This window comes from Lissotriton helveticus, chromosome 4_1, assembly GCF_964261635.1.
Source record: "Lissotriton helveticus chromosome 4_1, aLisHel1.1, whole genome shotgun sequence".
In the NCBI taxonomy this organism is placed as follows: Eukaryota; Metazoa; Chordata; class Amphibia; order Caudata; family Salamandridae; genus Lissotriton; species Lissotriton helveticus.
The window spans coordinates 76173627-76201209 of record NC_136063.1 but is presented as its reverse complement, the minus strand read 5'-3'; the positions used below and the strand labels follow the sequence as shown (position 1 = coordinate 76201209).

The 27583-nt window shown below is 41.8% G+C and overlaps 2 protein-coding genes across 2 annotated transcripts in view; both read left to right on the top strand.

Moving 5' to 3' along the window:
* The first annotated feature begins 284 nt into the window (after positions 1 to 284).
* Positions 285 to 27583, top strand: part of LOC144828348 (uncharacterized) — a 51645-nt gene continuing 24346 nt past the window's right edge. The window contains exons 1-2 of the mRNA XM_078686467.1: positions 285 to 514; positions 5365 to 5435. The gene's annotated coding sequence lies outside the window, so the exon portion shown is untranslated. The remainder of the gene's footprint in view (positions 515 to 5364; positions 5436 to 27583) is intronic.
* On the top strand, positions 447 to 21477 carry LOC144828343 (uncharacterized). Its single transcript, XM_078686464.1, has 3 exons — positions 447 to 514; positions 5365 to 5435; positions 18032 to 21477. Exon 3 carries the CDS (start codon positions 18784 to 18786, stop codon positions 20782 to 20784), a length of 2001 nt encoding a protein of 666 aa, XP_078542590.1. The 5' UTR covers positions 447 to 514; positions 5365 to 5435; positions 18032 to 18783; the 3' UTR covers positions 20785 to 21477.

The window sequence follows — 27583 nt, the reverse complement described above, 5'->3', positions numbered from 1 at the left end:
AGTTTATCAAGATTTTTCTGGCCTTTTGTCTTGCTGGATATCTTTTGTAGGGGTCTCGTGCACCCGTTAAATTTCTTGTGACAGATCTGTACTTGGAGAATTTTATAGGGCTGTCTCTTTTAGTAATTAGATCACAAACCCCCTGATATCAGAACTTTCGAGATCCTCCAGGACATTCATTAATCTCAAATTGTTCCTCCCAGAGTGGTTCTCCAGCCGGGGGGGGGGGGGAGGGAGGCTTTCTCCACCGATTTGAGCCACTCACAGCCTGATCTCCTCAGCAGGGCTCCAGTGCTGACTCTACCACACGAAGCCCAGGCCAGGAAGCAGGCAATTCTACTTCGGCGCCACTCTCTCGCTACGCCTTCCGAGCGCAAGGTACGGAGCACCGGCGTCTTTCCCCGGAGCTCCGGAGCCATCCACGAGCGAAGCAGAAGAGCAGGAAATCGGGCTTGGAAAGAAAGGGAGGCTCAACAAATAGAAGAGGCACCAGTCACCCCAAAGCATCAATAAGGTAAGGCTAAAAACTCATGCTGTTGTTGAGTGAGGGAAACCCCTCAGAGAGGTCAGGAACACGCCGAGGACTGTCTGCCAGCAGCCACTCAGCTGACAGCCGCCATGTTCCCCCTACTGCTGAACGCCGATTATAAGATCTTTATGAGCATTCTAGCAGGGAGATTGGTCATAATCGCTCCACAGTTAACACAGACCAGAAAGAATTTATTCCTAAAAGATATATTCAAGAACAAACGCAACAATTGATTGGCGATATTGATCTGGCTATAGTCCGATCCGAACCCTTGGCCGTGATAGCATTAGATGCGGCCAAGGCGTTCGATAGAGTTTGTTGGATATATCTTTTGGAAGTGTTATGGGCAATGGGCATTACGCCTATTTTTACTAGGACTTTGATAACTTGCCACCAGGGGGCTTCTGCTAGAATTCTAGTAAACAGGGTTTTAACATCATGCTTTAATATCTTCAGAGGAACAAGACCGGGTTGCCCCCTTTCTCCTCTTCTATTTAATATGTACATAGAACCCCTGGCACAAGCAATTAGGGCAGATTTTCTGATTACACCTTTTAAATCCCACCAATATAACAGCAAGCTCACATTATATGTAGATGATCTGCTGTTATATACCGATAACCCCACGGTGCTACTACCAGGGGTAGAAGGCTTGCTAGAGGAATTTGGATCATTGTCGGGCCATCTAGCAAACACTACCAAAACTGATGTGCTGGAACATCTACAACTAGGGGGGGGGGTAGAACAAGCCAAGAATTTGAATATCTAGGTATAATAATCAACAAGGATATTAAGAAAATTCCACAGATAAACGCAATAAACCATAAAAGAAGTGGACCACTTATTAGCTAGATGGAAGAACCTCCCTTTAACTATATATGGCACGGTCACCTTAATCAAAATGATTATTCTTCCTAAACTAACATTTTGGCTTTTTAATGCCATCCCCCCTTACTTTTCCAGAAATTGACATATTAGTAAAATCCAGAGTAAAATCATGAGTTTTATCTGGGCCTGTGAAGGTGCGAGTTTGGCTTGGAAAAAATCGAGGTGTAGGCTTATTAAAGGAGGGTTGGCCCTTTCGGATATTAAGTGGTACTTTATTTCTTTTCAATTTGAAAATATCTGGATGCTGTTTATGAAACCAGATGAGTCATCTTGGGGAAGACTTTTGGCTGAAATGACAGGGATGGATGTTGAAGAGGGCTTCCTATATAAATTTGGGGCACCAAGATACTTTAAAGTGTGGCTGAAAGTACTGAAGGCCGCTCTTAGGTTGTGGTATATGGTCAGAAGAAGATTGGGGATAGGGTACTATCACGAGTTCGCCCCAATCTGGGAATCCCCTGGGATCCCGGAATGCCTTATGGACAGGCTTGCAACATCAATCAAAAAAGCGGGTATTGCTATATGTTCGGAGTTGGTATCATCAGAGGGGGTTCATCCATGGGCGGTTTTAAGAGCTAGGATTGGGAACTGCCTCTCTAGATTTAAATACAAGCAATTAACCTCCTGGTTTGCAGCAGAGAAGAGGGAAATACATGGGGATTGGGAGGTGGAGAAATCCTTTCAAGATGTCAAGGAAATCTCCAAATGGTATAAAAAGTCTTTAGAGGCGGAGGAGAAGGAATGCCCCTCACAATATCTAATATGGAATCAAGTACCTCTGGAATGTGACATTGAAGATCTATATGAACCCTCTCTGAAGTTGTTATATAAGTATGTTAAGCTGGCGAATCTTAAAAAGAACAATTTTTTGTCCTCAATCAATTATACTACACTCCTGCTAGGATAGCCACGTTTGCTCCACTCTCCTCTCCTAAATGTCCTAGGTGTGATTTCATCAAAGCCAACGACCTTCATATTTTTTATGAGTGTCCTCTACTCCTCTCCAAAAAACAAAAAGTCTAGGAGGCCCTGTGTGGTATCTTTGGAGAGAAAATTACTTTAAATCTGACTTTTGTTTTGTTTGGAGATGATGGCACCTCAAGTAATAAGATGAGCTATATGCACAGAGGCTTAGTGTTATATCTTGTATTGTTAGCACAAAGGGAAATCTGTCTGTATTGGAGGGACCCTTTGCCTCCCAAGCCTGAAGACTGGGTTAAAGCTGCATCCAAAGTGGCGCGATTGGACCAGGGAAGAGGAAATGAGAACTGTTTGAACATGTGGCAGGTCTTTACAACGTGGGGTAGAGGTCTGAGGTTAGTATAACTACCTTTGGCTCTTCTCGGTCCTATGATTACACCAAGCCACCAGTAAGGGGCAGGTCTGGTTCCGGGCTAAGACCAAAGCGAATGCAGCAGCCGCGGGTGTATAGGTCAGATGGGCGGCTTTTGAAGAATTGCAGACGCTTATTTGGTGAGATGAGGAGAAAAAAAAAGACAAGGGAAATGTGACATTAATAAATATATGAAATGATTTAAGTTTCAAATGCCCATTAATTTTACAGTAATTAAAAAAAGTTTCACCTTGTCTAGTGCAATTTAAACATTATATTACATTTTAATTATTCCAATAATGTGATTCATTTGTTTATAAGTTTATAGTTAACGAAAAAAATTAAACACACCCGTATAGACACTTATTGATTTTTTTTGATTGATGTAAATTTTTGGGTGTGTCCAATATCATGACTGCAGCTTGCAGCAATTGTGAACAACTACTCCATTTTTTACAACTCCAACATTACACACTTTTGTAATACACATTAGCAATATATTGTTTGTAGGAGAGATTTACAAGAGCAGAATACAGAGCTAATGCAAAACAGACAATTCAAATGGAAACAAGTAAAAAAGAAGCTTACCTTCGAGTCAGGCAACGACTAGGTTGATTTGCCTTGTGATTAAGTAGCAGCAGCAAAGGAAGGACTTAGACGATTGGGTTCATTGCTGAAATGAAAGTGGAAAAGAAAGAGGTAACATTCTACCTATATATTTCTTCGAAACCCCCAACCGAGTTGTGGAGGTTTACCCACCAATGTTATGCCGGCGGGAAGGCACATCGTAATTTGCCAGGCAGAGAAATGGGCTGAACTCCCTTCAACTGCCGCTTTTTGTCAAGCTACTACACAGTCTCTTACCATATCTTGCTTGTACTGGCGTAATAAAGGTTTTGCAGGGATGCAAGGGACCAAATTCCCAAATTACTAATAATAACTTGTGATTTAACTCACAATCAAGTTATAAATTAGAAATATCGGGAGGAGGGCCGGATACTGGGCGTGGTTAAATTCTTGTTGTGGACGTGTGAAGCAACAAGTAGATTATTAACTTTTGCTTTAGGGTAGTATTTTAGTTTTCTACATTTATTCATTGGCGTCTTTAAAGAGAACTTCTATTTAGGAATAAAGCCTACATGCGAGCAGAGATTGTCTGGCCTACGTCTCAGTATTTCTTGTTCCATGTGTAGTGAGGGCTGGGCCTTACTTGCGCACATTGCTATGTTAGCATAGGCTTATTACAAGTTTAAACTGCATTTTCGCTTTTTGCTGCTTTTGCACACAACACTATATGTAATTGCTGTTGTAAGATAGGCTGCGTGAATTGCTTCACACGAGAATGGCTTGTTTTCAACGTCCCTAGACTTACAGCTCGACCTTAGTCTGCAGAGTGTGAGCTGAAGCCTCCAAGGTTATCAAAACAATGTTCGGTGTTGTTCGGGCTGATCTTCTCATGCACTAGACATAACATGCACGCAGCTGCAGCTAGCTGGAATCCTGGCATCTTTAATATCACACTGCATGCATGATTTAGACACTCTGAAAGGAAGCCCGTTCCCAGAGAGACTGAGAGCTATTGCAGATCCTGATGTGATTCACTTCTGCTGATCTTGGAGGTATGGGGTCCCCTATTCAAGCCTAAGCGACCTTCTATATTTTATAAACATAGTTCCTAGCTAGGGAGGGTGGCATACTAGGTGCTATCTAACCTGTTTCCGCCATCATTATAATATGATTACTCATTTTGTGTTTTAAGAGTTGTAACAATGCTGATCGTATTATTGTTAATCATATGTCTGCTTATGCCTGCAAAAATACTGCATCTTAGAGCACGCATCAAAATAGATATTTTAAACTTTATTGTGTCTCTTTTTTACCCATGTTGTGGACTGGTATGAGAATATAACAAAAGAGTGTTCTTGATTACCACCATACCTGAGAGTAAACTAAGTTGCATGTTCTGGGTTGTCTAATCATTGGTACCTTTGCTATAGGGCGAAGAGCTAAAGTGACTCTGATGCTAGTCGGTTAGGGGTTCTAGGCACTGAGGTGAGTGTTTTTTGGCCCACCACAATTCACTGATGTCCTGGGTCTCTGTGCACAGTTCTGTGTCTGAGCAGAATCCCTGCAACACATGGTTTTGAAGAATGGAACTCGAGGAACAGGTAGCCTTGTGCGGTGCAGTATTTATCGGCTGAAACGGAAACAGTAGAATAATTAACACAGAACCTTTCCTTAATCTTGAGCACTTCTTCTCTCCTATAAATCACCCAAAAACGTAATTTAAGTACTGTGAATTGCATGTGCGCTGTTCCTATTACTTGAAGAAAATAATTCAAACAAAAGATAACAATCTACAAGTGTTTTTCCCTTGTCATTAGTTCTGAAATAAATCAACTGACATTACACATTCTAATGTCTTTCAAAGCTTAGTCATAGTATTGTCTTTCATTTCTTAAATTAGAATGATAGATTAGTAATTAAGTCTTTTAACAACAAACAAGTCCGAGTGTCCTTCTTAAAAGAAGTATTCAAAAAGTTACCTTTCTTGCGTGGGGCGCCAAAGATAAGATTTAAAGTTACTTATCTTCTTTCTTTTCTTTCTTTGCAGATCCTGCTGTGGGTGAGAGGTAAGAAGAAAATCCAAGCCAGAATTCCAGAATCGTGACGTGCGGTAATAAGGTAAGTTGAAGGGTTTCACGAGTTGTGGTTCCTGTCTGGAAAGCGAGCGGAAGGCTAAGCGCCTTCTGGAAAGTTGGGTGTGGCTATTATAGGCCTGCCGCACCCCAGTCAGTCACACCCTAAACGCCTATCACGTATTGTCACGTTCCAGCGTGACAGTACGCGAAGAGGCGCTTCTTCTGTCAAGGCAAATTACTGCTAAGATCGGTAGCTGTAGAATTCTTCCATTAATGTCATTATGTTCGTGCTGCTGTGAACGCCACAATATCCAATACAACGCTTGTGCAACACCAAAGATGCAAGACGTTCTAAAAATGTTTTTTGCAATTTTTACCACCCAGGCCTGAGTTACATACAGTGAGTTTTCAAACTTAATACAGTTTCACCAAAACAATTTACCAAATATAACGCAAACAATACATTTATATATATGGAGTGCTGGTGCACGGGAAAGGGGTGGGTGTTTTCCTACAACAGTAAATGTTAACTTCTATGCCTTAATTACACATACCAGATCATGATGTGTAAGCAAGATAATTATTCATAACACTTTTGCCTATGATGGCATCAACATAGACAAAAAAAATTGTCGGAGACCGTGGCACTCGGATGGACTATCGTCCATGGACCCACCAGCATCCAAATAGGGCGGATCGACCGCCTAGCTGCAGGCGGGAAATACAGCGGAAATGCAACTGCAGACCATATGGCAAGATCTAAATCAGGCCCTTAGTCCACATAGAAACTGACAGTACACTATGCTGAAAGGATTCACACCCTATTGGATATTCAGAGACATACCACTGGAACCCCTATCCAAGCAGTGTGCAGAAGCCTCTGCAAAGAAACAGTTCTTTTCCCACGAGTAACTTGGGGGATCTTGGATAGCACTAACTCTGAACCACAAAGTCCCCATGAATGAGTGATGTCAGTATCTGTTGATATCCTTGAATTTACAACAAAAGTCTGTCTGATCTAGGAAGGTCAAGAGAGAGGGAAGAGTGGTTAGTCTGAAGAAAAGTGGAAAAGGGATAATGTGAATTGTAGTGGATAGCTGTAAGTGGATGAAGATGAGTGCTGAGGGTGGAAGGTGAATGCAGTGGCGATTTGACTGCTCAGTACGAAGAACTTGCATCAGCCTTTACTAAACAAGTTGCCTGAACTTGGCTTATCACATGGTGTTGATGCCTAATTGATCCCAGGTTGATGCTCAGTGTAGCTGATGCAATGATGCACAGGAAGAAATATATAATCTTATTTAATACCTTTTTAAAGTCAGGAACCTCTTTAGGAAAAATGCTTCTGGGGAGGATTGAATAAGCAACCCCTCAAAAGATAACACTAGAATTAGACCATCTTCTATCTCCTGTAGCTTTAAAAAAAAGAGGCTGTTCCTAGATGAGCAGAAAGTTCCACATTGATGGCACTGGAGACTGATTCCTGTGAAGTCAATTAGAATACATCTGGTGATTCTCATGGAATGTTTTCCTCTACAAAAGAACCAGGCCACTCCCTCAACAGAAAGGGGGCATTAGTTGCTCAAGTAAAGAGATTTATGAAATGTTTCAAAGCAGCACACCACCATTTTTTCCTGTTGTAGGTCTTACCTCACTCATCAAGCAGCATAGCAGGACTAAGGGCCACATGCACAACCACCAGATATTGTGAGTTCCAATTGCGAATTTTTGCGATTCACAATGAGGAAGTCACAAAATGCGATGTACAACAGATCTCAGTGGGTTGCAAATGGGCCAGCCTCATTAATATTCATGAAGCAGGTCTTAATTTGTGATCAATTAGGAATCGCTAAAAACACAGTGATGGTGGCCTGCTGGGGACAGCAGACCACCATGTCTGCGTTTGCTTTTAAATAAAGCAACACTTTTTTTTAATGCAGCCTGTTTTCCTTAAAGGAAAACGAGATGCATTTCAAAAAGAAAAATGAAGAGCAGGACCACTGCCTACTCATAAAAATCATATTTGCTACTGTTCTCAAAAGGGAAGGGGTCCCCTGGGGACCTCTTCCTGTTTGTGACTGGGTTACCACCTACTTGAAGTAGGCAGTAAAATGCGAATGCTTTGCGACTGCATTCCGGTTGCAAAACATTCATACATCCCACTGTGAATTGCTATTAGAAAGGGACACCCTTCGCACACCCCTTCCTAATACCAACTCTCAAACCCTATTTTGTGATTCAGTAATTGGTTACCAATTCACAAACTAGGGTTAATACATGTCAAAAGGCCATTAGGTGTCACACAGGTCTGATTCTCTGTTTGCAAACGGGAAATCCTTTTGTACATGTGGCCCTACGTTGCTTCTTTTCTGATGCTCTAAGTTGATGTTCTGTCTTACATTTAGAAGCCTCATGAGGTCCCCCGGAAGCCAAGGTCAGCAAGAGAATCCCATTTGAAACGTATACCATAATTCTGTCAATGAATCACTGTAACTGGACTAGGACCAGGTTTTCCAGAATTTATAGCTGTCGTGAGAGAAGGTGGTAATTATTCCGATCATCTACACTAAGTTGAATTTCGTTTTTTTTTTTTATATGAGCATCGCCGTAGCAGAGTTCCATGCTAGCAACTATTAAGTAGTTGATACAGCTCTTGCGTGAACAAAGGTGCCCCACTGCGCAGAGGCATCAACGAGAATATGAAAAGAGTAATTAAGAAAATCATGTGCATTGTATAAGAGCTACAAGGAAACCAGCAGGTTTCATTGAAACTCATCTTCATCATATCATAGGTATATATCAGCGACTTATTACGTGGCGTGGTAGTTGGTACACATTTACTTGACAGATGTTAGTTGCTGCAGTCCATAGATCTGCTCAGTGTTTGGGCATTTCTCACACAGCATTCCATTGGTGAGGATTGAGGCTTAAGGAGTGGCATGGGGGTTTTAAGATAGTGTGTGAAAGTGTTATAGATGTTATGGCACTCCAAGGCTTTGATGAGATATGACAATTCTACTTTGTCAAAGGATTTCTCGGCATCCATTTCTATATCATATCAAGTGTTTTGTTCATCAATCTCTGCTTTGGAATTATTGTTGGTAAGAACTCTAGCATTGGATGCAGAGGAAATGCACTTCATAAAACCTCACTGTTCTGGTTGGACAAAGGAAGGAACAATGGGGATTAAGTGAGTGGCAAGACTTTTGGCCATGATTTTCTAATCCGTATTTATTACCAATAAAGATCGGTTATTTTTAGAATGTTGCAGGTCTCCGTCCTTATGAGTCAATATGATAGTGGCTTTGGTGAATGTTCCAGATGATGTGGTGTGGTGTGGTATGGTATATGAACTTATTAAGGAACTCTAGGAGATAGGGTATCTTGAAGTTTTTGGTAAAGTTTGGATGAAAGCATTACTAGCCAACAGCCCCCTTTGTCAGTTTGTGAATACTGTTTTGTCATCAATGGTAATGTCTTTTTCGAGTGATAGTTTAAGAAATTCAGTTATTGGTTGAGGGGGTGGAAGCCCCACTAAAGCAACAACCACAATCCTTGTCTTTGTGAACCAAAAAATTCATTAAGTTAACCTTTGCTTAACTCTGTGGTTGCTTGGCACAAACCAGTTTCAGTTGCAGGTTCAGGCAGGGCCAGTTGTAGGGAGGCCTCTCGAACTTGTTGGGTCCTTGTAGCTCAGAACAGGCCAACCTACTTACCCTTGGAGTTACTCAGGTAGCCTGGGTTGAAGAGAGGCTTCAAGAAGTCTGGGGTGACAATAGGATGGTTTTATGTTTTTTGAGTGTGCTGGAGGCAGCCCCTATTGTAGTCCAAGTAGGTTAGGGAACCGCTCCGCACCCATTCATTCTGCCAGGATGACCCATCCTGCTCACACCTAAGCACTACTGTCTCGCTGGGAGGAATACACAAAGCCTAGTAGCAGGTTCATGTGACCCAGGACTCTGGCAGCAGGCACCAAATTGTTAGGATATGAAAATGCAAACTTTCTAAAAGTGAAATTTTCTGAATCATGACTTAAAATGTGTCTTTAGGTAAGTATCAGGGACCCCCTGTTAAGGATCGACTCCTGGGTCAGGGAAACAATAATTTTTTGAAAAAGTATACACCCAGGCAGACTTTAGCTACAAGGAACTGGCTAATTCGCAACACATTTTCGTGAACAACGTATGATAAATGCACAAGGAATAAAAAAACAATTAGTACAACAGACTGTTATGATATGTTATGATATCAAAAATATATTTTTAATCTCAATTTCTTTTAAAACATTATAAAAAGAAGGGTTAGTAAATATCACTGAGTATATATGATGTATCCAGTCAAGAATTTGATACATTGATTATGAATGGCAATTCCATGATACATTGTTAAAACCAAAACAGAAAAGAAAACAATTAAAAGTTAGTTTCAGAATTATTTCTCCAAATTTTTGTTAGACTTGGGCTGTGTCAACGCGTTTCGACAAATCTTTTGTCTTCATCAGGACTTTAGAATATGCAGCCACTTTTTTCCACAAAGAGAAGTTGGTAGTGCCCTTCCACTGTAAACTTTTTTTTGGAAGACTGCACGAAAAACAGGGGTTGGAAGTGAGGCACCTTCTTTATATTTGATGTGGGCGGTATGTGATATCTGAGAAAGCAGTGTTCACTGCATACTTCTCACTTCCACCTCCGTTTACTCCTCGTCAATCTTCAACATAAAATGCGGCCAAGCGTCGATTTCTTTAGCCGTCTTTTCTGTTTTGGTTTTAACAATGTATCATGGAATTGCCATTCATAATCAATGTATCAAATTCTTGACTGGATACATCATATATACTCAGTGATATTTACTAACCCTTCTTTTTATAATGTTTTAAAAGAAATTGAGATTAAAAATATATTTTTGATATCATAACAGTCTGTTGTACTAATTGTTTTTTTATTCCTTGTGCATTTATCATACGTTGTTCACGAAAATGTGTTGCGAATTAGCCAGTTCCTTGTAGCTAAAGTCTGCCTGGGTGTATACTTTTTCAAAAAATTCAAATGTGTCTTTGCCATTAAAGAGGATTTTAAATAATTTTTCATTAGTGTGCAAACACGACATTCCTACCTTCTCCCTGTCAAAACGTATCACTTATCAAATGTAATAATGCAACCTAATGTTATTCAATGAGAGAGATGGCCCTTAAAGTAGTGAAAACAAATTTAGGGTTTTTTCACTACCAGAGCATGTAACATTTTGAAATGCATGTTTTACCTTTTAGACATAGTGCACCCTGCCCTATGGGCTTTTTTAGGGCCCACCCTACTGGTTACATATGTTTTAAAAAGTAAAAATGGCAGTTTTAAACTCCACTTCCCACCTGTTTTAAAAGGCTACTTTAATGGGTGGCACAATGGATGCTGAATGCCCACTTGTAGCATTTAAATAACAGTCCCTGAATACATAGAACACCACATTACTAGAGATGTACAAGTAAATTAAATGTGCCAGTTGGATGTGAGCCAATTTCATTATGTTTAGATAAGAACAAGCACTTTTGCATTGGTTAGCAGTAGTTAAGTGCACAGAGTCCTGAAAGCCAAAAAAACTGGTTAAAAAACAAGAGGAGTGAAAGCAAAAAGGTTGGGGGTGACCCTGCATCGAAGGATAAGTTCAGCAGGTGTGAAGTCTGTTATTTTGACTTCTTGTTGTTGCTTCCTGACAGGTGAAACAAACTTCTTGAAATCTTCTATGGTGGTCCATTTTATTTTTCACTGGTGTATATAAGGTTTCTTGAACATCTTTGAAGATTGTAATCATATTTTAATCTTTAGATTTAAAAGTCCATTATTTATCTTTTAAGGGATATTCAGGCACATGCATCAAAGGAAAAACCGGTCGCACACGGGCAGATTCTCTGAATCGGCCCCTTTGGGACCGGTATTTTTGCATTTGGGATGCATCATCCCAAATGCAAAAATCGTAATTTAAGGAATCTCTAAATTGCGATTGCATTTAAGGAATCCCAAATTGAGATTCCTTAAATGCAAATCATTAAAATTTAAAAAATTAGCGATTTCGCTAATAGGAGTAGCAAATTACCATGAAGTTGAACTTCATGGTAATTAGCAAAAACTTTGAAAAATTGACTTTTGTGCATTTTTTAAAGTTTCATGTTGCGCGCACACACATGCCCTTAGGACATGTGTGTGTGCAACATATGTGCACAGATCAATTTCAGGGGTGCAACAGGGTGTCATTTTGACACCCTTCTACCCTTAAAATTGCATGAGCAATTTGCGAGTACCTACTGGTACTCGCAAATTGCTCATGCAATCTCCAATTCATTCCTATGGGTCTGAAGGCCCATAGGAATGAATTGGACAGCATTCCTTAATTGCAACTAGCAATTTGGGAGTAGCAATTAAGGAATGTGTTGGAATCGCTATTTTTAGTGATTCCTACATGCACAGGCTTTTGCGATTTCCTAAATAGCGATTCCTCAAATATCGCTATTTAGGAATCTCAATTCCTTCTGTTGATGCATGTGGCAGATTATTTTGCTTTTTTCCTTCTTAACCATGTGGAAGGTGGCCAGGAGTTTCGCTTTTCCATTCCCACCAATATTTTATCACAATTTGATGCCACGGAGGATGATGTCCCCATCATGCACTGGGACAGGAACAGACTAATTTGCATATAGCCAAGTTCTGAGCTGGGATGGTGCTGTGAGCTAAAAAACGGTGATGGATCAAGCCCTGATCTTTGGACTGGGTAAGAGTGGTCTGCTTAATTCAGGCACTCTGTTCATCACCACCCCCTTTTCTGAATCATTTTGTCCACCATAAGCGTGGAAGGGTATACTCAGATGTGAGTCCCTTGCTCATTGCACCATCAGGATTCAAGCAAGCCGGGCCGACGACGCCTGAAATGGCAGAAACCGGTCCCCGGAAGCTTGTTTTCTTCCCAGTACAAGAATTGGCTTGGTAGTTTGGTTTGCCCTGTTCCCATCATGCACTGGGACAGGAACAGACTAATTTGCATATAGCCAAGTTCTGAGCTGGGATGGTGCAGTGAGCTAAAAAACGGTGATGGATCAAGCCCTGATCTTTGGACTGGGTAAGAGTGGTCTGCTTAATTCAGGCACTCTGTTCATCACCACCCCCTTTTCTGAATCACGGAGGATGATGTCAGCAACATATGTAAATCTCTTGTTAAATTCAGTTTCAGCAGTTATTACTTGGTAGAATGGTAAATGCCCTTAACGTGCCAATCTTCTAGGTTTTTTACTTTTCTTTAGTAGGGTTTCAGAGTCTTTGATAATCTATAGCTTTGTTTTCGTGTCTAACGCTGTATTTTCTCTACCAAGAATTGCTTTGTGAGCACCCTAAAATAGTCTTTTTTGAAATGTCAGTGTCATTAATATTAAAAAATTTATTAGGGATTTTTTTTAAATGATTAACAATGTCTGGATTGTTCAGCAATATTTGTTTAACTGCCAACTGGAGATGTAAACAGCGACAGATGTGTTGTCAAATACTAGTGATATTGGAGTACAACCTGATACAATTATTGATCCAAAGTTAACATCAGTGAGGATGTTAAGTAAGTGTTTTGATGTTGGAAGTAATTGTCCTCAGGTGTGAATTATGAACAATGGAGAAAAGGGTGTTTTCTTGCTTTGTCAGATTAGCAGTGCGCCTTACATCAACAAGGTTTTTGCTGTGAGTCAACTTTAGAAGAACATCTTTTGTTTGTGATGAACATTGCAGTAGGTTTTGTGTACATGATAGCATTAATGTAAGTCTTACAATCCCCTCCCAGTATAATGTTCTTTGAGTATGGAATTTCTTAGATTAATTTCTTTCTTCCTGGATTTCAATAATGATTTAGAGAGGGGGTTCCACAGAAGTCAAAATGTTGGATAATGCATTATTTGATGTGATAGTGTTTCAATGTTAGTCTTGCATCTTTGTTTCTGGCGGTGCTAGATTTGTCAGCCACCCAGGTTTTTTTCTCTTGTTTTACTTGCAGCTTACAGAATCATGGAGGCTTGGGTATATTCTACATCAGTGGTTCTTAACATGTGGTCCCAGTATATAATTGTGCCCCTAGGTTTTGGGTTATTGGAATACGGATTAGAGGGCCTTTTCTGTGGGTGAATGGAATGTTGAGAAGTTCTATTAAGATAACCAGTAGTTGGGTTAACAAGCTGGTTAGAATGGAGATTGCCTCCTCTTTTCTCTTCCTCAACGTATGCAATTTATACTCACATTGTTCCTCATGTTCCCCTTCTGTAAGTCTATCTAGGCTTGACAGAGCTTGTAGACTGAATTCAAGTTCTTGCCCTCCAGGCAAAACGTTTCCAAATGCTCTATTTTGTATCAATTTCATTTATTTTATTTTCACTGTTGTTGAGTTTTCCTTCTACTGTTTGAAGATCCTCTGAGGTTAATGTCAGGATGGACTTCAATGATCCGACTTCACTCATTATCCCAGATAACATGGGTTCACCACTTGTTTTCCAACTGACAATTAATTTAGATGCAGCTCATTGGTTTCTGGTTTTGAGAGAGTTACTTGTCTCTTGCTTCTTTTTGTAAGTGAGATGCTGGAACTATGATTTATTCCTTCTTTAGTTTTTGTTTTTCTCTTTGGTTGTTGATGTTTACCATTCCTATACATAATGTTGTGCTTCAAATAAAGTTGCTACATTTCTTCTGAAGATTGGAAGAGTCTGTAGAATTAGTAGGCACCCATTGTTTTATTCAACTTGTCTCTTGGGTGTTACTGGGGCCAGTGCGTAGCTGGAGTACTTGTAAACTTTCTTACAAAGTTTCTGATTGAATTTGGAGCGGCTGAGAGATGGTAGATCCAACGTGGATAGTGCTACTTCAGCGTATCAGCAGGCCGGGTTTAGCTTTAGAGTATTCGTGCTATATGCCACTATTGTCTGACGTTTTAACATGTATGTTTTATCTGGAAAGTGGAGTCTGTGGTGGCTGCCATTCTCAACTCAGATGATTAAGGAGAGGGAGATATGGCATAAGTGTGTCGATTCTTTTAGTTTAGAGGTCAAGCTCAGTAAAATTCACTTATTAAGAGTATTCGGTTCTGGTCAGGACTAATGGGCACAAGCTATCAGATTTTCAAAGATGGCTGCCACTGTGAGGATGTAAAGCTCATAGTTAATGAATTTGGTTAGCGTGCTGTGGATGATTGTTAGACCTGGCATCATTGGCGTGAGTCTCCCTTCCATTTTTACTGATTGCCTCCTCTGTTTTTGATATGTTATTGCTGGTTATATGCTTTGGGCACTGTGCCATTGCTATTCAGTGCCACAGTGCAAGTGCTCCCTATGTTAAATTGATGTACTAATTAGTGATTCCATGATTGGGTTATTTGATTTACTTGTCAGACCCTAGTACAGTGCACCATGTGTGACCAGGGCTTGTAAATCAAATACTGCTGGTGGGCTTGCAGCACTGTTGTGCGACCCACAGAAGCAGCTTGTAAAATATGTCTCAGGCCTGCCATTGCAAGGCCTGTGTGCAGTCTGTGACTGCCATGTCGACTTGTCAAGTGCACCCACTTGCCAGTCCCTAAACCTTCCCTCTTCTTTGTAGCAGACACCCCTAAGGTAGGCCCAAGGGCAGGGTGCATTGTAACTATAAGGTAGGACCTGCCCTGGTGCGTGTGGCATTACCTAATAGTGAATTATAGCCATTTTCGTTTTTCACTGTTGCAAGGTTACCTGTTCTCCATAGCCCAGATGGGTAGTTAGATTATTACATTTTATAATCCTAACTGACTCGGAGAACATGGTAGAAATTCGAATTTAGTAATGCCTGAACTCAGAATTATAAAATACATATTTTAGTAAAGTTGGTTTTAATATTCTGTGTTTGAAGATACCACTTTTAGAAAGTAGGTATTTTCTTGTCTAACTGTCCAGGCCTGCCTCTGCTAGGTTGTGTATTCATTGTCTGGAGTTTGAGTGACAGGGCTTGGGGATTCCAGGAGACAGAATGAGTCAGCCCAGTGGTGAATAGGGAGATCTGCATCTAGACGGGAGGGAGGAGTTGCACCTGGGACCTGAATAGGGCTGTGCCTTCCCTCCACAATGCTGGCTCCACCCCCTGGGGTGAAGCTGATGTCTCTGCACTGTGAAAGAAGAGAAGGAATCATGTCAACAAAGTGCTCCAGGGCTGCGCTTTCCCTCCACAATGCTGGCTCCACCTCCTGTGGGGCGCCTGAAGTTCCTGCCCTGCACTGTGAAAGGAAAGGAGGAGTTGTGTAAATAGTGCTCCAGAACTGGTCTGGACTGGGAAAAGGCCCCTCTGCCTTCAAAGAACAAAGAAAAAAGCAGAATAAATATTGGGACCCAGACCCAAGAACTTTAGATCACATCTGGGAACAAGATCAACCTTTTGCCAAGAAGAAGAACCAAGGAAGCTGCAGGAGTTTGGACTGCCCCTCTGCCAGTGTGCTGTTTGCTGGGTTGGCCTGCAGTGGTTTCTTCATTGCCAAGGAAAGGAGAAGGAACTTTTTAAGGACTTTCATCATCCTTCAGAATATTACTGCAAGGGCTTGAACTTGTGCTTGCCTCCTGCTGAAGTCTCGGGACAAAAGACTTCATCTCCAGCTCCCCTCTGAATTTCCTTGCTGGGAATTCTAACTGCAGAAACCTGGTGTTGCTGGAAGCGCGACGCAACAAGAAGAAGCGCGACGCCGCCGCAGCTGAAGTCGTTGCATCGCTAGCGAAGCGCGCCGCCGCCGCATCTCCCAGGAAGCGTGCCTTTGTTGAAGCTGCTTGCTATCGCATCACCGGAGAAGCGTGACGCCATCGAGAGGGTTTCCATCGCATCGCCGTAGAAGCGTGTCGCAGGGCCTGTCACGGGAGAATAGAGTGGTACGTGTAGTTAGTACTGAGGAAGAGGGCTGGTATGTGAAAGGTAGTGGTTGATTGTGACTGGTGGTGGATGTGGGTGAGTGTTGTGTTTGGAAGGTGAATGCTTAGTGTAAAGAACTAAGTAAGCAGCTTCACCTGGACTAATCAAGTGCCAATTGTGGCTAATGTAATGACGCACAGAATGGAGGATCGAAATTCCTACTCTCCTTTTAATTGCTTTTTAAACTGTTGTGAATCTCTGTTGGTAAAATGTGTGTGTCGGAGGATTGAATAAGCAACACAATAAGGAAGCAAAAGGGCACTTTTTAGACTGTCCAAAAATAATACAGCCAGAATTGGACCACCTTTGACACTCTTGCACCATAATAAATAGGTTTTTCCTGGAACACATAAAGTGGCAATTTGGATGGAGCCTGGTGCAGTTCCCTCCAGAGAAAAACAAAGTTTAAATCTTTTGCTGTTTATGGAAATGTTCTCCCCTCATGGCTCCCAGAGGAACTAGGCTACTCCTTCTGCAGAAAGGTAGCAGCAGGGACTTGAATAATGATATTCACGAAAGGCATTAAAGCAGTATATTTCAACGAAAGTAGGAGTTTTTTTCCTGCTGTGGGTCGGACCTCTTGTGCTATCCTCTTTGTATTGGAAACTTTACGTTGAGGTTGTTTTTCTTATATTTTAGAAGCCTCATGTGGCTCACCTGGAGCCAGGGTCAACCAGTTAATTGTGGAAAATCCCCATTTAATGGTGGTCCAGTGGAGTATTTCTATCAGTGAAGTTGGGTAAGCTTCTCCAGTATTTAAAGTAGTAGAAAATTGGGATGCCAATTCTGATTATCAGCCCTTTGAGGTGTGTGTTTTTCCCGAACAAGTGTGTCCTTGTGCTAGCAGCTATGCAGTATTAAAAGAAGCTCTTGTTTGAGGAATAAAAAGGATTCGGGTGTTTCATAGCGTTTACTGGGATGAAGTTCTTATGGGAGACAGAAGGTGAAAGACCATAAGTGAGACCTCTGCCATTGGCTCAGATTGTAATAGCATGTTCGTAGGTGAGGCTCGTCTTGCATAATCATCCAGGATTACAGGAGGAGAAACGTCTGTCTGGGTTTTTTAAATGTATTTTTCAGAATGGAATATTCTCACATAGCTCCTCTGGTGGTGTAGGAGATGACTGACTTGCCTTAGTAAATTGTAGTTTGGGAGTAATATGAGATACCTCCTTTGATGTATTTGAGGCACTGCTAATGTGCTCAGAAAATTAATCAAATATTCATTGCTTTATGGAATGGTAGTTCATAAAGTCAATCAGAGCCTGGCATCCTTCAAACTGTGCTTCCAGTTGTCTGCTCTTTGGGGTCTGAGCGAATGGAGGCACCTTCACAGGGTCAACTGGTCCTTAAAGTCACTTGTCAAGTTAGGTGAGATTACTGGTGCTGGACTTGATCTGGAAACCAATTAAGTGTCATGTTCAAGGGGCTCCAGACTTCAAGAGGCTGTACCTCGAAACTGGGCTGTTGTGATCATGATTGGCAGCAGTGTCCACTTACCCTGCAAATTCAGCAGTTGAAACTAGGACACTGTATTGTCTTTTAAGGCTCTAACTTTGACTTCAAACCTCAGCATATCTTCTGCAGTATTCCTCTGTCAATGCCTCTCTTGTCTTCACAGTAACTCCTTCCTCATCCCTCTTTTCAATCTTTAAGCCACCTGGCTGTGACCACCTCACTGACGTTTGTTTCTCAATCACAGAACCGAAGGAGCTGATGAACAGACCTGCAGTTCCCCAGCACCAAAAAAGTCCGGAGCAGCATCACCAGAAGAAAAAATTGTATCAGAGTGAAGAGTCTGAGAAAACATCTACATGGAAGCTTGCGATGTATACACACTCTACAAAATGTTCTGGGGTAAAACAATGAACTAGCTTGAGCAAGAACTTCATACAGAGCTGATCTTTGTGGACAGTGTGAAGCTCCATACCATGAATAATTATCAGTCTATGGAGTGAGAGATGTTTACTTAGAGCTTTTATCTATATGTACCGCAGGGTTTGTGTTCTGGTGATAAACCAGATTTGTGTACAGAGTCAGAGAAAAGCCTCACTCAGAGCTCATATCTGTACACGCATCAGATGATCCATATGAGACTGAAGCATAGTGGTGCGCAGAGTGTGGCAATTTCATTCTAATGTCAAATTAAGGCAAGCATCAGAATATCCAAACTCTGGAGAAAACATACCGTTGTAAGGAGGATTAGAAGAGCTTCACTCACCAAAGAAATCATGTGAATTACCAGAGAATGCGTATTCGGAGACATATCAGTGAACATAACGTGAGAAAAGCTGCACTACTGGCTCTTTGCTGCACAGGCATCAAAATGTTTGTTCTGAGGATATGTCCTATCAGTGTATGGAATGAGAAACCTTATCAGTGAAACACTTTGCTGTGAAGAGCAAACTGTTACATCAGAGAATAAATACTGGTGAGAAACCCTATCTGTACTAAATGTGGACAGGCTCCAGTCGTAAGACAAATATGTTAAGTCCCCAAAGCATCCTCACTGATGAGAAACCATGTTGGTGCCCAGAATGTGGGGAACACTTCACTCAGAGAAGCACACTAATCATACATCAGAGAATCCATACTAGTGAGAACCCTTGCAAATACACTGAATGTGGAAAAAGCTTCAATGAGCAGCAAAGTCTGGCGAATCATCAGAAAATCCATACTGGTGAGAGACCCTTTCAATGTACAGAATGTGGAAGTAGCTTCACGCAGACAAGTGCACTGCTTGTACATCAGAGAATCCATACTGGTGAGAAACCCTACCACTGTGCTGAATGTGGGAAAAGCTTCATTATGAAGTACACCTTGGAGAAGCATCAGAGAATCCATACTGGTGAGAAACCCTACCACTGTGCAGAATGTGACAAAAGTTTCAGTGTAAAGGGCAACCTCGTGCAGCATCAGAGAATACATACTGGTGAGAAACCCTATCAGTGTACAGAATGTGGGAAAAAGTTCCTTGAGAAGGGAAAGCTTGTGGTACATCAGAGAATCCATACAGGAGAGAATCCTTATAATTGTACAGAATGTGGGAAAAGCTTTAATGTGAAGTCCAACTTTGTGCAGCATCAGAGAATCCATACTGGTGAGAAACCCTACCACTGTACTGAATGTGGGAAAAGCTTCATTATGAAGTACACCTTGGAGAGGCATCAGAGAATCCATACTGGTGAGAAACCCTACCACTGTACTGAATGTGGGAAAAGCTTCATTATGAAGTACACCTTGGTGCAACATCAGAGAATCCATACTGGTGAGAAACCCTACCACTGTGCTGAATGTGGGAAAAGCTTCATTATGAAGTACACTTTGGAGAAGCATCAGAGAATCCATACTGGTGAGAAACCCTACCACTGTACTGAATGTGGGAAAAGCTTCATTATGAAGTACACCTTGGAGAAGCATCAGAGAATCCATACTGGTGAGAAACCCTACCACTGTACTGAATGTGGGAAAAGCTTCATTATGAATGACTCCTTGGAGAAGCATCAGAGAAACCATACTGGTGAGAAACCCTACCACTGTACTGAATGTGGGAAAAGTTTCAGTGTAAAGGGCAACCTCGTGCAGCATCAGAGAATCCATACTGGTGAGAAACCCTATCAGTGTACAGAATGTGGGAAAAACTTCCTTGAGAAGGGAAAGCTTGTGGTACATCAGAGAATCCATACTGGAGAGAATCCTTATCATTGTACAGAATGTGGGAAAAGCTTTAGTGTGCAGTCCAACTTTGTGCAGCATCAGAGAATCCATACTGGTGAGAAACCCTACCACTGTGTTGAATGTGATAAAAGCTTCGGTAAGAAGTTCCATCTTGTGCAGCATCAGAGAATCCATACTGGTGAGAAACCCTTTCAGTGTACAGAATGTGGGAGAAGCTTCACTCAAGCAAGCGCACTGCTCGTACATCAGAGAATCCATACTGGTGAGAAACCCTATCAATGTACAGAATGTGAAAAAAGCTTTGTTAATAGATGCAATTTGTTGGCACATCACGGAATCCATACTGGTGTGAATCCCTATCATTGTTCAGAATGTGGGAAGAGCTTTACTGAGAAGAAAAGTCTTTTGATACATCAGAGAATCCACACTGGTGAGAAACCCTATCAGTGTACAGAATGTGGGAAAAGATTCATTGTGAAGTACAGCCTGCATCAACATCAGAGAAGCCATACTGGTGAGAAACCCTACAACTGCGCTGAATGTGGAACAAGCTTCAGTAGGATGAGTGGGTTGGTGAATCATCAGAGAATCCATACTGGTGAAAAACCCTACAACTGCGCTGAATGTAGAAAAAGCTTCAGTAGGATGAGTGGGCTGGTGAATCATAAGAGAATCCATATTGGTGAAAAACCCTATCAATGTACAAAATGTGGGAAAAGATTTATTGTGAAGTACAGCCTGCATCGGCATCAGAGAAGCCATACTGGTGAGAATTAATATTATTGTGCAGAATGTGGGAAAAGCTTTAGTGTGAAGTCCCACTTTGCGCAGCATCAGAGAAGCCGTACGGGTGAGAATCCTTATCATTGTACAGAATGTGAGAAAAGCTTCACTCGGAAGCGAGGGCTTTTGCTACATCAGAGAGTCCATACTGGTAAGAACCCTACCACTGTACAAAATGCAGAAAAAGCTTCACTCGAAAGAGCACAATGTTGGGTCATCGGAAAATTCATACCGCTGAAAAATCTTTTCAGTGTGCAGACTGAGGGGCAATAGATTTGTTAACACATACAATTCGTTGGTACATCAGAGAATCCAAACTGGTGAGAAACCATATCCATGTACAGAATGCGAGGAAAGCATCACTCATAAGAGAAGGCTTTTGGTGCATCTGAGAATCCATACTGGTAAAAACCCTATGACGGTGCAGAATGTGAAACTGATTTATTGAGAAGGGAGAACTGGTGAAGCATCAGAGTCCATACTAGTGAAAAACAATAAAATGTGAGTAAAGCTTTGTTGTGAAGAGAGGGATGTTGGCCATACTGGTGAGTAACTCTATTGGTGCACCGAATGTGGAAAATGCTTCAGTGAAAAGCAGAGATTAGTGAATCATCGAGTATTTATACTGGTGAGAAACCTTGTCATTGTACAGAATGTGGGAAAAGAATAAAGATTCAATAATACTCACTATTTGTTGATTCATCATAGAGACTAGAATGGTGAGAAACCCTACAACTGTACCGAATGTGGAAAAAGATTAATTTCGAAGGGAACATTAGTGAAGCATAATAATAATAATAATAATAAAGGCATTTATAAAGCGCCTGGCTACGCCATCCCGGCGTATCCCCGCGCTGTGGAGAAAGGACTATCATAGACAAGCACAGAACCTACAGTGACACAGGAAACGAATTACTAAACAGATGAGTTTTCAATTGTCGCCAAAAGATAAGAAATTCCATAATGGTGAGAAACACTACCCGTGTATTGAATGTGGGAAAGGCCTTATTCATAAATCCGGTTTCTTAAAACATCAAAAAATCCACACTGGTGAGAAACACTACCAGTATCCTGAATGTAGGAAAAGCTTTCTGGCAAAGAGATCACTGTTATGATATCATAGAATCCATCCTGTTGATAAACCTTTATAGTGTACAGAATGCTGTAAAAGATTCTTACAATGTGTTGGTACACCAAAGAATCCACACTGGTGAGACATCTTATGAGTGCACAGAATGTGGGGATGCTTTTCTCTGAACAGTACACTACTGAGCCACCAAATAATCCATACACGGGACAAACTATATAAATACACAAAATGTGTGAAAAGCTTTAATCAAAGCACACGTCTTTTCCAGCATTAGAGGATGCATAATTAGTCAAGGCAGATTTAGTGTGGGAAATGTGAGAAAAATCCACAGTGCTGAGAAACCTTGTTTGGGCATATCATTTGTGGAAAAAGTCACTCAAACGAGCAAACTGTTCATGCATCCTATAATCCATACTGGTGAGTAACCCTTCCACTGCACAGAATGTAGAAAAAGCTTTAGTGAGAAGTGCAATCCTAGTGATTTTAAAGAAACCTTTCCAAACTGGATTTAACATTAAGAGATTCAGCGATGATAGTCTATGGTATTCCCTCACTGCCATTCGTGCACCTGAAATAGTGGACTACAAGGTGCCCCTGACAATCAGAGGGGCATAATTTGCTAGACCCGAAAGCGGTAACTGCCCCCTCCACCGTGACCGGTATGTGATAAGGTTTGACCGGTATGTGATAAGGTGTGACCGGTGCACGGAGCGACGTGGATAAGTGATGGGAGCGGGAGCTCACACGACTAAAGCCGGAGACTGCTAGCATCTACGCGCACCAGGAGACAGCGAGCTGGTAGTGAGCTGGGTCTGGGGACCCCGGGGCGCAATCCAACAGAGCTTGCACCCTAGCAACACCTGTCAGCCTCTGACAAGTGCTACATTGCACAGAGCCTCCTGGATTGTCCTTAATGGACTGGGGCACCGAACAGCTCAGACTACAGAATGTAAGGGGTGTGCACCGGAGAAGGGAATTGTACAACTTAGTTTGTACATCTCAGATACATTTTATAATAATTGTACATCTCAGATACAGCCGTGAATTTCTCTCAGGATAAATTGGTCTCTGTGTGTTACAGTAAAATGTATACCTCTATGACAAGGTTCACGTGTTCATAAACAACAGCTTCCTTTCTGTGTTGTCTTGGTGTGAGTGCCTGACCAGAACAAAATAAGAAGGGACATTGTTGTTTGACCTTGTCTACTGTTCACACTAAATCCCAGGAATGAACAGAATGAGAAAACAGCAGGTTCTGTGTGAAAATATAATGTGGCACAGAAGCAAATATGATTATGTGTTAATGTGTGCAAAGCTAATGCACAGTAGTGCAAAGTGAGGCTAACGTAGGGAAAACTACATTAGGCCTTGTATAAAAAAACATGACAAGATCTTTCCATGTTCGTTAGACCTGTTAGTCTTGGGATGGTTTCTCCCCCAAACATTTTGCCTTACGCCGCCATATTTTTGCGGATCTCGTTTTTGTTGGCCTAAGGACTCTGGTAACTTTACCAATTCTGACCAGTGCTAAGCATGCAGGCTTACTCCCTAAAACATGGTAAAACTGGCTTACATCCAGTTAGCACAATTAAGTTAGTTGTAAGTCCCTAGTAAATTGGTACTGCAGGTATCCAGGGCATGTAAATTACTTGCTACTGGTCAGCCTGAAACATGTATTGTGCCTCCCACTTAAGTGGACCTGCAAAATATATCTCTGGCCTGCCATTGTAGCTTGTGTGTACAGTTTTAATTGACATTTTGACCTGGAAAAATAGACCTTTTGCAAGGACTAACCCCTTCTTTTATATATATATATATATATATATATATATCACCCCTTCTGTAGACCCTAAACAGCCCATAGAACAGGGTGCATTATATTTAAAAAGTAGGACAAGTAATATTAAGTTGCATTTGTCCTGGTAGTGAAAACCACATTTGTTTTTCACTACAGCAAAGCCTGACTCTCCCATAGGATAACATTCAGTTATCTTCTTACATATAACAAGTGATAACTTTCAATTGAGAGCAGGTAGGAATATTGAGTTTAGTGTCTAAAGGAATATAATTTGAAACCCTTTGTAATGGTTAAGTCAGATTTTAAGTCACAATTCTGAAATTGCCACTTTCCTAAAGTTGACATTTTCTTGTCCCAAAAATTTAGTGCCTACAGCCTGTTCCTAGTTCACATGACTAGGTGCAGTTGATCTTTTTCTTTCAGGGACATAAGAAAGGCAAGGGTGTGGATGCGCCTTTCGGTTAGTCGACCTTATTGCTGTTCAAAGGGGACATTTTATTTTGTGGGTGAGTGTTGACCTGTATTTTATCTTTATACCTTTTCTGTTTTGTGAATCCTCGATCCCTTTTCTCGCTTGCCTGGCTCCTGGAAACACTGTGTTTAGAAAGTTCGGGCTGACTTCACCTCTGATTTTTGCCATTTGGGAAGTGTGGTCTAGTGGCCACAGGGGATGTTCTTCAGGGACATAGATAGGGCCAGGGAGCAGAAGCACACAGCGGGCGTGCTAAAGGCATGCGTAAGGCAAGACCGTCTGTGCCCGTATGCGCTTAGTGCCAGCCACCCTGCTAAACTTCCTGCGAAGCTGGGCCTACACAGAATATATACTCATGTGGAGATTTATGGGCTAAATTCTAGCCCCTTGTGTTCAGGTTAGTATGACTCGCTTACTTCATCATTGCCTCCAACATGCCCTCTGTGTTCACTTAGGCTGTCCGACTGTATGTTGCCTGCCAACATTCCCTGGGTTAACATCCCCCAGGCTTCCGATGAATGTCAGCAAGCATCATGCTAATACATTTATGATGCATGTGGCGCTAATAAAGGTACAGTCCTTCCATAGAAATGCATTGTACATTTTTGAGCTCCTCAGGGAGGAACAGTTGGATATCCTCTTTGTTACAGAGATGTGGTAAAGTGATAACTCTGCGCCGGATATCACGTTAGAAATTCCAGCAGTTTACTCTATTGTCCTCCATCATAGAGTGGGAATAGAGGTGGGGATGTTGCTATAGTCACAGAACGTTCCCTAAAGTTTACTTCCTTTGAGATTCTGGAGCTTCAGGCAGCTGAATCTTTGGGCTCCTGCTTTTCTCTTACAGCAAATAGGTCCTTGGCTGGAATTTTGATCTATCGTCCCAGGCTATGCCACTGAATTCCTGTCCTCCGAGGACAGTCTTTCTAGTCATCTATTAAAATATTCCAATGTCTCTGTCTAGGTGACTTGAATATTCATTTGGACAACATTGATGACCCCCCATGCTCACTCCCATTTGGATTCTATGCCCGCTTGAAAGTTAAGACAATTTGTCGACAAACATACCCATTCATCAGAGAGGATCGATGCTGATGCACTAGCAGTTAATGCCTGTTTGGGTAATATATCTCACCAAGTGGCTCCCATCAAGTCAGGGTCTCTTGGCCAGAGATGTTCCTCGGCGCCCTAGTTTGTTAAGTAGCTTAGAATTAGGCAACAGAATTGTAAAAGGCTTTTAAGATCCTGGCATAAGTTTTAGCAGAGAATAAACATCGTTTTAAAAACGAACTGCAGTGCTACAATAAGGAAATAAAAAAGGATCAAGCAAAATATTTCACCAATGAAATTGCCTCATCTAATAACAGAGCTAGAGAGGTTTTTAAAATATTAAGAAAATTTGCCAATCCCTCCTCCCTCACTCAGCCTTTGGAACCCTTGCCGAAACGTCTGCTCTCAACTTATGGATTATTTTTAGAGTAAGATCATGGGTATTGTAGAGACTCTTTCGGTAGGTGGTACCAGCAATTACACTGACTCTAGTGGGTCTGTGGGCCAGACTGCACTGGCTAATAGTAACAAGAGTGAGTTAAAACGACTTGGGGGTCTGCTCTCATCACTGTCTACTCCACAAGCCTCCTCGCTGACAGAGTTTACTGCCATTTCAATGGATAACTCTTAGGAAGCCATCAAAGACTGAAAGTCTGGCTTTCCCAATGACCCTTGCCCCCCCCTAAGATTCTGGCCGCTAATGCTGAGGCCATAAACGCTATCTTGTACTCCCTTCTGAATGAGTCTGCACTAGGCGAATGTTCCCAGCTGCTGGTAAAAGGTCAGGCTGATATCACTACTAAAAAAGCCTTCAGTAGCTAAGGCAGTCTTGGCTAACTACAGTACGATTTCCCTGCTGCCAGCATTCTTTAGGATCCATGAGAAATTGGTCAATGTCCAACCGTCCAGATATCTTGACGCCAATCAGCTGCTGCATCTTTCACAATCAGGCTTTCATCATGGATCCAGCAATGAATCCACGCTGGTAAAGGTCTCCGATGCTTTCAGATTGGCTGTCAATAAAGGGATGAATGCTGCCTTGCTCGTATTGGATCTCTGGGTGGCATTTGACACAGTATGCATCCTATCTTAATGCAAAGCTTAAGTGGCATCAGTATAGATGGGACCCTGTTAGCTTGACTGGGCTCTTTCTTAACAAGCAGATGCCTGTCTGTATGGATGTTGTCATTTGTGTTGGACCCAAAACCCCTTAAATGTGGGGAAACCCAGGCCTCGGCCTTGAGTTTGACATTGTTTAATGTCTATATGTTCCCCTGGAAACCTTTGTAGAATCTTTTGAAATGCAGTTCATCTCTTGCGCTGACGACACGCATATGCTTTTAACTGGAACATCTTCATCACCCAAAATAGAATTGAAGCGTGTCTGTCAGCAGTTTTCCTAGTGGATGTCCTGGAGTATTCTCCAGTGCAACACAAGTAAAACTGAAGTGCTGGTCTTTGATTCCCCTCCCCCTTTGGGATGGTCGGATCTAGCTGTGCTCCTTCTCCCCTGACTTTGTTTATAGTGGTTCGGAATCTTGGAGTGAAGTTTGATAATAACTTGTCCTTCAAACCACAGGTACAGAGTGTAGTGGGGACTTGCTTTGTCCTCCTTCAGTTTCTGAGGAAATCCCTATTTCTGCTCCCGGCTTAATGTCAGAAGACGGTAGTCATCCCCTAATAACATCTCGCTTGGACTACGCCAGCGCACTATACTGGGGTCTACATCTGTACCAACTTAAGAGGCTCCAGTTGGTGCAGAATGCTACAGCTCGACTCCTGCTAAATATCCCTAGAAACATCTCTATCCAAACACTTCTTCAGGAGCTGCATTAGTTGCCTATTTGGAAGAGAGTCTTTGATGCTATCAGAGAGAGTGAATTTCAAGGCTTACTATGGCCTAGAGCCTAGCTATGTCACTAAGAGACTCTCACTGTCGTCCAGCAAGAACTGGGGAAGCTCTTCCTTCTCTGCATTGGCTGCTGCAGGCTGGAATTATCTTCCCTGTTCTCTTTGGGCCACTAGGGATGTGGGTTCTTTCAAGCGTGGTCCAAGGACCTGGCTATTTACTTGTTACTTTTTTAGTGATCAGGGGTTGTAGTACCTGCAGAGCCAGGACACCCTTTGAGTAGCCGAGTGCTTTACCAGTGCCATTGATTTGATTTGCGTATTCCTCCCAGACAGTGAGGCAAAGAAGGAATAGGTGTTGTCAGGATGCTCCTCTTGAGTCAGGATGAGAAGGAGCTGTCATCTGTCACATTTCATTTCAAAGCCACTGCTCTAGCACACTCACAAAGGGTATAACACTAGGCTATTGTGATCCCAGACAATGTTCCCAGACAATCTGAGGCAGGACAGAGAGGTACGAAATTCCGAACACCTC

Coding starts and splice junctions, on each gene's coding strand:
- LOC144828343 (XM_078686464.1), top strand. CDS start 18,784: ATGTGGACAGGCTCCAGTCGTAAGACAAATATGTTAAGTCCCCAAAGC.